A 15,319-nucleotide genomic window follows, 5' to 3' on the forward strand; every position below is an offset into this window, starting at 1 on the left:
GGGGTCCAGGTCGGGGCCAACAGTCTTCTAACTACACTCGGACACGCTCTGAGAATTTGCTCGCCCAGTACGATCGCCACGGCCGCTCCTTGGAAATGTTGGACCGAGCAACGACGGGATTAGTCTCACCTCGGTTTGAGAGGCCTTCGTGGCTCCAACAGGCTCCCCAGCCGCCCCCCAGGACTGACGCCTACCCGAGGCAGGGGAGCCACTTCGGTGCAACACAAGCCCCTCCAGTGTCGCGACCGTCTCATCCTAAACACCACCCTCAGACCCAGAACCAGCCCCAACAGGCGACCCCTCAGAGCAGGCGGCTTCCTCCGGGGCAGAGTGTGGACGACCAGCCGGTGGGATACCGCAGCTACAGCCCCTCGTTCTACCGCAAAACGGGCCGCATCATGCAGCAGGCCCACTCTTTCAGGGACCCTTCGTACTCTGGCCCTCACTTGAACTGGAATCCTGACACCCGTCACCACCTCCACTGCATCGCCCCTCACCTCCGCTGGCCCCGAGTCCCAGGACAGAGCGTACCGGCCCACCAACCACGAGAGGGAACGAGGGGCAGTGGAGACGGAGTTGGCGGCACAGACCCAGGAGGTGGTGATGAGGCAAAAACCCCCACCGGGCGGAGGAACGCCCACGGCATGCGACACCCCCACTACGCCCTGCCTATGGACGGGCTGGAACCTTCTTTGTTTCTCCAGAACCCAAAGACTCGACGCCCGGTTCCACGGGAGACGTCGCCCCACACAAACCAAACGGCAACCTCGCCCCCCTCCCCGTAGAGGACGACTCTCTGGCCTCAATCCCCTTCATAGGTGAGTAGAATCCTCATTTCCTTCAAACTGACCTTCAGATTTCATCAGTTCCCTTCTGAATCGCATTTATTGGATGCTAGTGAACGCTTCACTCGGAGGAAATGCAAAGCTGTTATTTGGAGTTTCTTCATTTCTTTCTCGTCTGTCTGTTCAGGCTGTTTCCATTCTCTGTGTCTGTCTGTGAATGTTTGTGTTGGGTAATAATGGAGTTTCCCACAGTCTAACAGACAGTATTAGTACTAAGATTGAATCATATCTGATGGGAATTCAGTAATCCTGCTGCCTGTCCACGAACTCTAAGGTCACCTCACTGTGCTGAGGAAATGAGGTGGAGGTCTCAAATATTGGCTTTGTTTGTGTGTGACATACAGATTTAGGTCTTGTAGCACAATGACCTGTTGTAGTTTGCAATTTTTAGGTGTTTCTTTTTTTGTTATTTCAATATTGTTCTGATAAGTTGTGTGGACTGCTGGTAAACACACCAAATTAATATTGTGTGTAATTTACGCTCAGATCTCCAAATTAGTTCATTTCTAACTAAATTTAAGTTGCAGTAAGTTAATTAAATATGCTAAATAACTTGGGATCTTTTTGTCAGTTTTTAGCTTCATTAGCAGCTCCAGCAGTAGCTTTGCCCACTGCCTTTCCTCTCAGCAACTATTTTACATTTCTAAGAACTAACTTGTAGCCTAAAGGGTGCCATAAAGTTGACAGTAAACCTGATCGTTGCTTCCCAAAAGCTTTGTTTACAACTGTGTCCTTCAGTGAAGCTCAGAGGTGGCAATTGGACCGAGATATGTTACTGTTAATTTCATTGTCCATTAGTTTCTCCATTCATGAACTAGTATTTTTGGTCTGTAAGATGTCAGAAAATGGTTAAAGTTGTTGATGACTGTTTCCCAAAGCTCAAGATGATGTCTTAAATGTCTTTTTTGGTCCACAACCCAAACATATTCAGTGAGGAAAGAAATGAGAAAATATTCACATTTCAAAGCTGGAATAAGAGAATTTTACCTTTTTTTTTTATTTTATTAAAAACTTAAAAACTTAATTGAGGGGACCCATTAACACCATAAAATGTTGAAGTTGCCAAGGTTATTTTGATGAATTGTGTTGAAATAATTGCACAAACTTAAATACTGGGTATAATTTAAACTTAAATATCTGCGCTGATTGATTTTTGTTTTAAATCAAGTTGTAGTAAATTAATTGAATGTTCTTGATACCTTTTTGTTCACCTTGAGTTCAGCATTTCAATTTCTTAACAACTTCTCTTACCAATCATTAAAAATGAATCTATTAATTCTAGAGGAAAGACTAATTCTCCTAAATCAGTGTAGTTTGTTGGTCGAACATAATTTCAGGAGAAATTGTATACACTCTCAAATTTCTGCTTTAATTTATTAAAAGAAAATTAAAATTGTTAATTAAATTGACTTCATTTTCTCTTAAGTTTAATATTTCAAGTCCTTTACAACTTCAAAACTTGTGTTTATGCTAATAATTGTTAGATCACTTAAAATACTGTTTATTTTAGAGAACTCGGTGAAGTTTGTTGGTTGAACATAACTCATTAGAAGTTGTCTACAGTCTCCTCAAATTTCAGTTTGAATTGATTTGAAAGAAACCTCAAGTTGTAGTAAGTCAATTGAAGTGGCTTGATAACTAAACCAAATCCTTAAAAAACTTAAACTCTGCTACCAGTTATGAAATAATTTAAAAATACCGTTGTTTGCAGAGGAAAGTCGAGTTTTCCTCACTCAGTATAGTTTGCTGATTGAAGATAATTTCATAAAAGTTGCCATAACTCAAAAAGATTGAGTCGAGCGTTTTTTTTTTGTCGAGTCTAAACATTTGTTTTCATGCAGCTCTGTACAGTTATGGCCTATATCTGTCAGTGGGAGGTGACTGGATCATGTCCCAGCTCGCTTCTTGTCCTGAAAACGCTCTGAGAAAAAAAAGGGGCCCTCCAGGCTCCACGTTGGTTCGTAACTTTGACGTGGACGGCGGCCATGAAGTCAAACCGTAGGCAAATGAAGCCGGTCTCTGAGCCGAGATGTGGCTCCGTCACCGGAGACGCTTCACCCTGATGCAGAGTAGATTTAAATGAGCTGACGGGGAGGTTTTGACCCGACCAAGCCCATCTCTGCCCCAGAAAGTCGGTTAAAGAGGCGATCGGAGGCATCTCTGTCAGAGCGCATTCTTGCCTTCACCTGAATTAAACGAAACCACGCAGTCAGAGCTGCAGGCCGGGACATGTTTAATGGCCATAAACTGAAACTAGGCTAGTTTCTCCCTGTAGACAAGAAGAAGAAACAGCTCCTCTTTTCTGTCTGTCTTCCCTTCATCTCTTCATCTCTGACACAGATATGATCTGTTTGGGGACACGCAATTTCATACTCTGTTGTTTTTCCTCATTGTCTGCAAACACAAAGGCAGCTGTGACTTTATGACGTGTTGCATTGAAACAGTTGGAGTATTTAATATTTTTCTGCATGTGTAGCTCATGCAAAGTGTCGACAGCTGCGGTATCTTTCAGTCCTAGTTGTAAATTACCAGAAGGTTTTGGTTGTGGTCCTTGTGGGAACCAGCAGGAGCCCGAACACTCGGCTCCCACATTCAATGCTGCTATTGTGCTGCTCTGCTAGATGAAGGGGTTTGTGTGCTTGTGTGTTGGGGGTTTTAGTCCATGCTGGACCCTGAACAGAACAAAACCAAGACCAGGACTTCCTGCAGGCGTCTCATGCCCTCGGTGTTGTCTTACAGGCACCAGCTACTGTTTTATTCTTTCCCTTTTTCCTCATTTTTTTCTTCTAGATTTCTCATTCTGGCATTCCTTTTTCTAAATTTGGGCACTAAATCAAAAAATTGTCATCAGCTCTTTACTGGGATTTATAGTGTTGTTTATAAAGCTGGAACAGTCAGCAAATTAATCATTAACTGATCTAGAACAGACAAACCAACAAATGTGGCAGTCAATTAATTGTTTAAGTCAATTTACAAGCAGAAGTGATGAATTTAAATTCATCCCAGCTGCTCTAAAGACAAGCAACTTCACAAGCCTTTAATGAGCTTGTGATCTACATTTCACAGACTTTACAACTGGATTAACACACAAAATGGTTGTAAAATTATAGTCGTGCTTGTCTACTGATTTAAATTAGAGCGATTATTTTCTTTGTTGATCAATCAGCTTATTATTTCTTTGATTAATTGTTTAGTTGTTTCGTCCATAAAATGGTAAAGAATAATTTGTTTAGAGCCTCCTACAGCCCAAGCTGATGTCCTTAAATGTCTTGTTTGGTCCACAACCTAAAGATATTCAGTTTACTCTCACATAAGAAAAAGAAATGAGAAAATATAAAATTTTGCGAAGCTAGAATCAGATAATTTTGATTTTTTTTCTTTAAAAAACCTGCAGATAGTTTATCCAGTCATCTGTTTATTGTTGCAGCGCCAATTGAAATAACAATATTGCAATTTATGATCATCACATATTCAATGGTTGAGGTAATTAAAATATACATGAAAATACCATAAAACCAGACTCTTAGTATGTGCTAAAATACTGTAAAGTTTCTTACGAACAGTCAAGTAACAAACTAAAAGTGCAAACAAAGTCAAAAATAGTGGTGCCAACACCCAAACTCCAGCTCCTGCTGCTGTAAATGTCACTTTACAAGAACTAAATCAAGCCATCCTCACTATATACTTGATTACACTGCATTTTTTAGGAGTTATCCCATGAGATTTAGGGATTTTTCCTCCCAGCTCTGCTCTGAGAGCCCTGAGCTCCACATGTTATATCCATATTCCATCCTGCAGAGCCGGGCCTCCTGAGCTGCAGGATGCTGCTCCCCTCTGCTGGTCCGACTCCGTCTCGTGCCTCTGAGCTCACTCCCTGGCTGCCTCTTAATGACGGCCTTTGTTAAACCCACAGCTCGGCTATTTCTGGGCCGAGCTGTAAACAGGCAGATTCCTCGTCCCAGATCGGGAATGTTTTCCGCCTGATGTCGGGGGCTCTGATGTGCACAGGGGTGAAGAGTGGAAGGCTGGAAAGAAAATGATGAGAAGAAAGGGATGAGATGGAGATCTCTATGGGGCAGAACAGAAGAAAACCAGGCAAATGGAAAATTAAATTAGAAACCAGAGCAGCAGTTTAGTAAAAAAAAAAAAAAAAAAAAGCCCATGTGGTGGTCTGAGTGGGACACAGAGGAGCTGTCTGAGGCTCTGCTGCCCTCTGCTGATGGAGCTGTGGAACTAAAACATTACAGTCGGGTCTATTCATGTTATTTTTATAGTGGTGTTGATCCACCATCTCAGATTCTGATCTAAAACTAAGTTCTGTTAAATATTTCAGCCGAATTTTCACAACTTCGTGTGTTTTCAGACCTGGAATTGTTGCATTTTCACCCTCAAAATAAGAACATCTTATTTGAATGAGCCATTTTAAAACTCACACAGCCATGAAATTCAGCGAGGACACAGACAAAACAGTTTCTAGCCGATCTAAATCATCAAATGACTTCGTTTGAGGATACATTTTGAATATTATTTCCCTAAAAACAGGAAAAAGAGCAAATTTTCAAAGGTGGGTACACAGTACAAGAAATATCCATTTAACAAAAGGTGAAAATGTAGCAGAAAATCTGACAGAAAAATCAAATCAAAAATTAGATAGAGACAGAATAAAGCTTGAAATGAATACGAAAGACAAAACAAATTAGTGCAAAAATATTAAAACAGGCAAAAGAGGATAGCAACTTGTGATGTTGAATACAAAACCTAAAATAAACCTGAAAAATCAAGACATTAAGAGCAGCCAAAAGCCACTGAAAATATGTGTGTTGAGATTTTTCTCAAGACATACAAAAAAATGAAAGTAATATAAAATATTATAACAAATATCTATAAAATAATTATTTTTTTTACCTAAGAAAAGAAATGATAGTTTTGATAAAGTAAAATGTTAATTTTATGATCATCCATTGTAAAACAACACAGTTACTATTAGTAATAATGTAGATGTTTGTTGGCATTTTGAATATTTTTCTTTTCTAGCCGACATGTAAATAAATACTTGTTCAAAAGCATTGCAGTTAAAGTGTTATAAAACCTTCTCATAGTCGATTTACATATCACAAAAATACAGATAAGAACATTATTTTTACATATATACCAGATAAAAATCTAAATGAACTCAAATAATGAAATATGGATTTAGTATAAGATCAGAAAATAACTTTCACAGTGTAAGTTAAAGTTCAGTGTGAAAAACTGTGCAAAGATTTCTGTAAATAAGTCTCTTTTCTTTGCACAGAGGGGAGTTGTTGTGTAGCAATATTGGTTGTATGTATGTTTTTCACTGAAATGTGGCCGTTTTTGACATTTAACCAACTTTTGTGGCCTCCAACATCAGTAGAAGTTAATGTTTGGCAGGACAATATCTTCTTATGCTCCATTTTACTTGAAAAAAAGGATATAGAATAAAGAGTTTTCCCTCAAAAAAACATGACATTCTCAAAATTCAGCCCTGATGTTTTGTAGTTTTTGGCCCAGAAGGACACATTTTGAAGATTCAACAAACTCGGCAGCAACATGTCTCTTAATATTCGCCGGAATCGACACCAACTGACCCTCCTGAGTGTTTAAAATGTCAAATCCAGCTTGTCCTCACTTAATGCAAATATGGTTTCTGCCTGTCAGGAAGTCTGTGTGTGTTTCACTTTCATATCCCTTAAGCTGAAACTGCCAAAGACTTTACAGCCTGTTTGCTCCACAAAACTGTTTTATGCTGCTTTTGTCTGTTTGAACCCCAAAGCTCCATTCATAAAACATAACATCAACATTTATTTCAGTCTAATCATCTATTTTCTTATTGTTGGACTGAAGCATTTTTGATTGTGAGAGTCAGGTCCCACTTTTTACTGTAGATTTCATAAAGAACTGAAACCTGGAGCTGGTAAACTCCATCTCAAGCTCAGCTGCACGATAACTCTTCACATGGCAGCAGAGGACGCAGGTACGATGTTATCTGGCAGCGTTTGTCTCTTTTACAAAGACTTTTACTCATTTTAGAGAGGTTGCAGGTGTATTTAAGCTCTCCAGGGATGGTTTTAGTGCCTTTAGCCTCTTCTGCTTGTGTACTTTACAGTGTGTTTGTTGTGTTGCAGCAGAAAGAATGAACAGTGAAGTGATATTAATGGGATGCTGATGGTCGCCCCTGCGGTTCCTGGTTGCTCCTCTCCTTTTAAACTCCTCTCCTCTCCTCATCTAACCCCTTATTTTTTCCTTTCTCCTTCCCTCCTGGCCTTTTTCTCTCTAACACCTAACCCTGTTGCCCTCCCCCCTGCCTCCCTGCCTCCCTCCCTCCCTCCCTCCCACAGACGAGCCGACCAGCCCCGGCGCTGACTTGCGTGCCCGCCACGTGCCGGCGTCCTCGGTGGTGTCCAGCGGCATGAGTTCGGCGCCCGCCGTGGTCGCCAGCCCCGCCTCCCCACCTTCACCTTCCCCCTCACTAGGCTCTTCTCACACGACTGCAGTGAGTTCCTCCCCCCCGTCTCTCCCTCCCTCGCCACTGCATGCAGAGGAAAAAGTTATCTTAGAGATTATTTAATGAAGCGTGCATGAAGTTGTTTTTGTTTTTTTTAAAGAAATGCTCGACTGTTGTACCCAGTTTGACGTTTTAACCCTCTGAACCTCAAACGTTTTATGATCCTGTTACATTTTGACTCATCGTGGGCTCGGTTTTCAGTGAGATGTAAAGTCCTGCACCTCTGTGGAAACACAACCACCATGACTAGAAGCAGAAAGAACTCAAAATGTTTTGCGCAATATGACACAGTTGTAATACCATACATCATTAAAAGAACAAGCAAAAGTAGAATTCTAATTTTACAACTATTTAAAACACCTGGAATCGGCATAGTGCCCACAGGTGTTACCAGTACTTAGTAATACTTCAATCTTTATCAAGCACTCATGATTAGACTCGGAGAAACATGTTTTGTGTGCAGTATGACTCAATTATAAAGCCAGAAATCATAGAAAAGAAGAAGCAAATCAACATGTACAACAATTTTCCAAGTGTCCACAGGTGTTACTAATACAGGAAAGCAAATGGTAACCGCACATACTGTAGGTATTTCATTTTTAATTAGTTTCTGTACTTGCTTCCCATCTGCTCCTGTGAACACTGCCTCCAGTTCATTCGAAAACTCACAGACTTTTTGTTACATGATTTTTGGCCACAGTCACTGATAGATTTTCTGTTCTACTAAAGAGTTCAGATTTTTGTTTTTTAACCAGAGATGAAGAGCAGACTGTTAGTATTTTGTGAATTTTTAATGGAGACATGTAGAATCAAGCCATTTTGATTAAATGTCTTGATTTTAAGCTCAGATGGTTGTTCCTTGGCTGAATTTGATGTCAAAGTTGAACAGTTCAATTGCAATTGAAAATCAAACCATTCTTGATTCTGATAAATGTAGAATTTAGTATCAACAACAAACAGCAAACGACATACTGTTAAAACCTGCCGGTGTGCTTTGAGCTTCAGAGGGTTTAAAATGATGATTTTTGCTGTCTTCACTGCTTTATAATTTCCATCTTATCAAGATTTTTCAGTTTGTTTTATAGTCTTAAAAATAGTTTTGTGTGAAAACAATTGAAATAAATCTGATTATTTCAGCCTGATTGTCATAAAAATGTAGTTGTTTCAAGATCTTACCAAAATCAGTTGTCAGTGTCAGGATTCAAGTGCAGCAGTTTGCCTCTCAACACTGCCTTCCTTCACTACTCTGACACTTATTTCAGTGTAATTCTTGTTTTTTTTATCGTAAACTGTTCTTACTGAACTCCAAAATTTCACTTTTAAGGCTCAATAACAGACAAAAATTACTTGGCAAGATGAAGTTTTCAGCAGTGCTCTATGAAACGTTTGCATGCTGGCTTTAAAGAAAATTATAGATATTTGTTCAGATGGGATTTTGGTGTTTTTCTGTCTGTGCATGAAGCCCAAAATTTGATGCGTTTTGTGGTTGATTTAAGCTCGATGCATGAAGTGCACAAATGCATGTTCGTGTTCGTAACCAGAGATTATCCCTGCATGCTAGTGGTGAGAAAACAGAGGGTTGAATCTAACCCACGGCTGCAGCTCATGTCCAAACGTCCATCACCGCCACGTCATTAAACCCCCCCAAACCTCCTCCTCCACCTCCCCCTGCCTCCTCATTGTCTTCTAATCCAACACCATCCACTCCGGTGATTGGCATTACATCAACATTCTGCCTTTCTCTCTGTCTTCCTCTTTTCTTCCTCGTTTCTCTCTCTCTCCGCTCATTCATCCTCTCACCGAGCAGGCAGTATTAAATCCAGTCGCCGTTCCTCCTATCTTCTAGCCATCACCACCGAGCGGTCAAAGTCGTGCGACGAAGGACTCAACACGTTCAGGGAGGAAGGACGAGTCCTGTGAGTCGTTGACATTTCAGGATCAAAATGAAATCTTCTGTGCACAAACAGACCCATTTTGACTCTTTGTTGCGTTGTTGTTTTCCACAGGAGGCTACCAAAAAGAGTGAAGAGTTTCTTCACAGATGGGGTGAGTTCTTCACCGAGAAAAGTAAACCATCTAGATTTAACTGGATAAATTATTTAATTAAGGATACTTTTACTTTCTATAGTATGTATAGTATGCGGTGTTTTCCACTGTTAGTAACGCCTGAGGACACTTGGAAAATTGTGGTACATGTTGATTCCATTTTTTTTTCTCTTTTTGTAAAACAAGAAAATCCAAGAAATTCGACTTTTGCTGATTCTTTTCTATGATTTCTGGGTTCATAATTGAGTCATACTGCACACAAGACATGTTTGCGTTTCTCTGAGTCTAATCATAGTTGTTCTGTTTCTGTAGAAGTGCAGGACTTCTCCAAAAAGATTTCCAAAGGAGTGTTTGATAAAAAATAATCGCTGTCGCAAAAGCCCCTAAAACAAATGATCCGTGTAAATACTGCCTGAGGTTCTTGTTGAATTTTCTTTCATTTTTCCTTTCAATTTTCAAATGGAAAGTCCCACTTCTTTTTTAACTTTTATCATAAAACCTCTGAAGTGTTTCTGAAATGCAGAAGAGTCATAAAGTCAATAAAACTGGCCCAGTAATGTCAGTAATACTGGTACATTTGGCTTAGCTGATCTTATGTTACTGAATATTAGCCACCATGTTGCATGTGGAAAAGCCCATCATGTACTTTTATCTGAAGCTTTGAAATTTTAACCCTTTTATTGAATCAGTCATCATGTTCTGGTCTGCCAGCTGGTCATTTACCATCAAAAACTTGCAGATACAAACAGCCAACATGCAGAACAAATAGACTCAAAAACTCTTTTATCCCTTCTGGTCTTTTAAATAAGTCTTTATGTTGTATTAATTTAGATTAGTGTTGTTTGGATTACGTAGTTCCTTCTGGCTCTCCAATGATTTGCTCTTTAGGGATAATAAAGATATTTTTTGTCCTTGATCTTTGATTGTTACATCAATCCAAGTATCTTGAATTGAGCAACTGAGCATTTTAGTGCCTCTTAAATCAGTTTTTATTTTTACAGAGTTTTTATGGTAAAATCTGACCATACAGACACATAGACGTCAAATATCTGCTGCCTGAAGTGGTGATGCATCTGCTACAAGATTCTGCCATTTGGAGAGAGGTGACGTCTATAAAGTCATGACAAAAGGTGTCAATGGAAAGACAAACTGGAAAACCCCTTTGGCCACGATAGGAGTCAGACAAGAGTTAACCCTCTGAGCTCCAAGCAGCAGTTTCTGTGCTGTTAATGCTCCTGACTCATTTTTATTCACTGTGGGTTCATTTTTCACCATAATATAAAGTCCAGCACCTCTATGGAAGCAGAACAACAATGACTAGAAACAGAGAGAGCTAAAAAATGTCTTCTATGCAGTATGACTCAGTTAAAATACTATAAATCATTAAAAGAAAAAGAAACAATTGAATGTTTAATTATTTCTTTTAGAAAAAGACTAGAATCAACATGCACAGCATTTTTCCAAGTGCCCACGGATGTTATCAACACTGGAAAAATAAATGTTGACTCGACAGACTATAGATGTTTTACTATTTACAGTTTTAATCAGTTTCTGTACTTGTCTCCTATCAATTTCCATTCTGGCTTCCTATCTGCTCTGTGTAAACACAACCTGAAGTTCTGTCCAGTTCAGCCAAAATTCACTGAATTTTTGTGACCTGACTGTTGGCCACAGCTGAGTCACTGATGGCTTCACAGTTACACAGAGGAGCACAGAATTATTTAGTTTTTACAGAATCTGTTTAGTATAAAGTATTATTTTTTGGCAGATTTTTAACAAGACACGTAGAGTGTCTCATTTTAGAATAAACCAGATGAGGCGGTTGTGACAAAATTTTAAGTTTTTTGAAACTTAGGTTTGGAATTTTCCTGATGTAACAATGAATCAGAGATAAGTAGTTCAAGGGCTGTTGGAAAATTGATAATCTGATTCTGTTTTTTCTATTTTTACAATTGTGGCTTTGATAAAGGAGTTGAAAATCAAATCTAACTCCAGTCTAAACCCAAATCAAGTCTAAATCCAGTAGAAAATTAGCCTAGAATTAGTCCAAAACTCATTTGAACAATTGAAAATGGTCTAAAAATCAAGTATGAAGCCAATCTAAAACCAATCCTAAACCAGTATAACTAACATGCTTGTCAAATCTGCTGATAGATTTTTGATTTTAGAGAGCTTTGGAGAGTTAAAATCAACTCACAGCAAAATCTCTGGCCTCAAAAATTAAGCATCACAATAGATGGAAGTTAAAATCAACGAACTGACATATCAATAAATGTCCTGAACTCGTGTGTTTCAGTCTCTGGACAACCTTGGCACAGCAGAGGAGGTTCGCTCCAAACGTCACTCCACATCAGAGCTGGGAAACATCACCTACAGCGACGTCCGGCGAGAAGGATGGTTGCACTTCAAACAAATCCTCACTGAGAAGGGAAAGGTGGGCACACCAAGTGTAATTGAAGGCGATAGAGGCAGGAAAGGTTTAACAGAAATCACTGACATCGAATGTGATCTTTGCTCTGCAGAAGGTGGGAAGCGGCATGCGTCCGTGGAAGCGAGTCTTCTCCATTCTCCGCTCCCATTCGCTGTTCCTCTACAAGGACAAGAGGGAGGCGGTGCTCCGTGGAGCGACGATCGGCGGTTCGGCCGAGGATGAGCAGCCAATCAGCATCCGGGGCTGCCTGGTGGACATCGCATACAGCGAGACAAAGAGGAAGAACGCCCTGCGGCTGACCACCCAGGACTTCTGCGAGTACCTGCTGCAGGCGGAGGACCGGGAGGACATGCTGGACTGGATAAAGGTCATCAGGGAGAACAGCAAGACGGACAGCGAGGTCAGACGACACACCTTTACCTGTTATTCCACCTGTAAGAGAAAATGTCACAGAATCCTAATGCAGATGTGTTTGTTGCTGCAGGAGCTCGGCTTTTCCAGACAGGCCCTCATCAATAAGAAGCTAAATGATTACAGAAAACAAAGGTGAGCAACCTCACAAGACATTCTACTCTTCTTCTTTTGTGTGGAGTTTGCTTAGGTTTGCTCCACCCACAGTTCAAAAATATGCTGGTTGAGTTAGTTTGTAACTCAAAATATGAATGTGTCTTTGAACATTTGTCTGTCTCTGGCCAATATCACCTGGTATAAGCTGTAAGCCCTCCTGCAAACCTGTCAATTTAAAGCAGATGTAGGTAATTATAATAAGCTGGACATGTCTCTCTGTCTCCCCCTGCAGTCCAACGTCCAGTAAACCAGACTCGTCTCCCAGGATGCCCCGAATGAAGCCTCAATTCCTGCTCAACAAGACGGAGAACGCAGCCGGAGCACCGCGATCCCCGAAACCAGATGGCAAAGGTTTAAAAAAAAATTAACCTCTCTGACTTTATTTGCTGAAAATAGAGCATGAAAACTGCTAATTGTTCTCTCTTTAGCTGGAGCTTGAGGTAATCGCATACAGTTTTATTGCAAAGTAGATTTTCACATACAAGGAATTTGATGTAGTGACGTGGAGCATTATGGTAAACGCTGATAAGAAGAGAGTTTTGAAAAATGAATAAAGGATTTTCCAATACAAATTAAGAGCAAGTGTAGAAAAATAATTGTAATCTAGTATATAGGAACCAATTTATTGTTCAAAAAAGGAAAAAATATGATTTTTAAAAAAATCTAATAACGTTTTAAAAGCAGACTTAAAAGATGCCATTGACCTGCTTATGCAGCCTTTAGGGATAGGTGTTTTATTATCAATTTGCATTAATTCTTCCATTTATTTCTGTATCTCCAGATGAGAGCAGCCCTCCAAAGTCTCCATGGGGAATCAACATCATGAAGAAGACAAAGAAGGCCGGGCCCAAAGCTTTCGGTGTGCGATTAGAGGAATGTCAGCCTGGCGCAAATAACAAGGTTAGCAACGACTACCTCCAATTAAATGCAGAAAAGCAGATTTTTCTTCTTTATGTTTGTGCTTGCATTCTGTCTTCTTACGTTCTTCTTTCTTCTCAGTTCATCCCGATGATCGTGGAGATCTGCTGTGGCCTGGTGGAGGAGATGGGTCTGGAATACACCGGAATCTACCGAGTCCCCGGGAATAACGCCATGGTGTCGCTGCTTCAGGAACAGCTCAACAAGGGCATCGACATCAACCCTGCAGAGGAGGTGAGAAAATGCAAATACTCAAAAACACTTGAGACAAAAGGAAACAATGCGAGGTGCGATCGTATCTGAAAAACAAGCCCCTTTGAAGTGGTGCAGCGACACTCTGCTGCCACTGCTCCTGCAACATTCAAAGCTCTCGCTGAAAGTCCCGCTCTGTAAGATTGTCAAACACCATCTGAGATACACGCTGGATCTCATCTACTGTGTCAATGCACTTGAACTCAACTTTCAGTTTGGGGAAGAGAAAGAAGTAGCAGGAAGCCAAATCTTGCAACAAGGGTGTGTGAGGAACGACTATTGTGTTGTTGCAGCCAAAAAATCTATGTAATCAACACATTGTGAGCGTACACAGGGCAGTTTGGGCATTCAAAAGCCATGGCACCATAGCTCAGATCATTTAGATGAATCAGGAGGTTACTGCAGAACTCCACGACCACGAAGATCCGATTATAGATTGTACAAAAAGATGGGCAAACTCTCCAGGATGCCATCCATAAGATTCCTAAAGAACATTTCTAAAGCTTAGGCTGCATTCCAATGCTCATTCCACCATACCGTATAGTATACCAGAAAAAGATTTCAAATGTGCAAATACCAGGATGTCCTACGACCACTACTTCCTGAAAGTCACACTTTGCAGTATGCGAGCTCGCATGCTTTTCTGGCCATTGTGAGCCTAACCTATTGCGACAGTAGACAACCGAGAGTACACAAACAGGTGATTTCAAGCTGCAGACTGCCGGGGAGGTATGAGCAAGATGGTCCAAGCTTGAGGCGCAATATTCCGATGTAGTAGAATGTCTCAATTATATGTATACGACATGTAGCAGTACGTAGTTTGTGCGGGCAGATGTCATACATACTGAAAGGAAAACGGATGCAGTTTGGTCTAGCAAGCAAAGGGGATTGTGCAGAATATATAGGGACATCAGTAGAAAAATACAAAAAAATACCATGAAATATGTGCAAGTACTGTTGATATTGTACAGATTTTCCTCAATGTAGACATTCAGGTGTTGCACAGATTTCTCAATAAGGCACAGGATCATTTCATACATAGAAAAAAATATTTCACAGATTTATTCGCAAGTACTGATTTTAAAATGCTGATATTTCACGGATTCTTCTATATGTAGAAAAAAATAATTGCGCAGAGTATTTTAAATGTACAAATAATTCAAAACACATGGGTTTGAATGTATGGATGTTGTACTGAAGTTAAATATGCCTTTTTTTTCTGTGTGTGGTCTACTGGGAGCAGAGCTGGTTGTAAAATCTTGACAATAGCAGAAGGATTTATTTTAATTGTACGTCACTTTAAACTTTAATACAATTTAAGCGGATGAAGTATATAAAAGTACAGTAGTCATGAGCTGTACCTACCCACCATATAGAGACCAAAACCATTTTCTTTGCCCCAGTCTGTAAGTGTATTTCTGTTGTAAAGTTGGGAGTTTTAACATGGGTGTCTATGGGGATTGGCTTGCTTTTGGAGGCGGCCTCAAGTGGACATTTGTGGAACTGCACAGAGCTGTTTTGACTCTTACACACTGGCTTCATTTTACAGCATCTTAGGATGAAGCTTTGGTTGCACAACTCTGTAAATGTCAAAGAAAATGATGAACATGTTAAGTTGCTGTTTAGTTTCTTGGTGGTAGCCGCAGACCCTCAATCTAATGGTTGACACAGAATTTGATGTTTACTCTCAGCACATATCATGGTGAAATTGCAAATTAACAACTGCCTGTTCAC

At 40.2% G+C, this 15,319-nt stretch overlaps 1 protein-coding gene across 1 annotated transcript in view; it reads left to right on the forward strand.

The window, feature by feature from the left end:
- The window catches only part of arhgap23a (Rho GTPase activating protein 23a), a 49,731-nt gene that overhangs the window by 21,183 nt on the left and 13,229 nt on the right, over nt 1-15,319 (forward strand). Inside the window, 14 exon segments of the mRNA XM_051941025.1 lie at nt 1-460; nt 462-619; nt 622-696; nt 699-818; nt 7,205-7,309; nt 7,312-7,359; nt 9,179-9,287; nt 9,378-9,417; nt 11,714-11,851; nt 11,940-12,248; nt 12,333-12,394; nt 12,648-12,766; nt 13,197-13,315; nt 13,415-13,567. Coding sequence (XP_051796985.1) covers nt 1-460; nt 462-619; nt 622-696; nt 699-818; nt 7,205-7,309; nt 7,312-7,359; nt 9,179-9,287; nt 9,378-9,417; nt 11,714-11,851; nt 11,940-12,248; nt 12,333-12,394; nt 12,648-12,766; nt 13,197-13,315; nt 13,415-13,567 — 2,015 coding nt within the window.

The sequence above is a fragment of the Acanthochromis polyacanthus genome, chromosome 21, assembly GCF_021347895.1.
Source record: "Acanthochromis polyacanthus isolate Apoly-LR-REF ecotype Palm Island chromosome 21, KAUST_Apoly_ChrSc, whole genome shotgun sequence".
NCBI classification, from domain to species: Eukaryota; Metazoa; Chordata; class Actinopteri; family Pomacentridae; genus Acanthochromis; species Acanthochromis polyacanthus.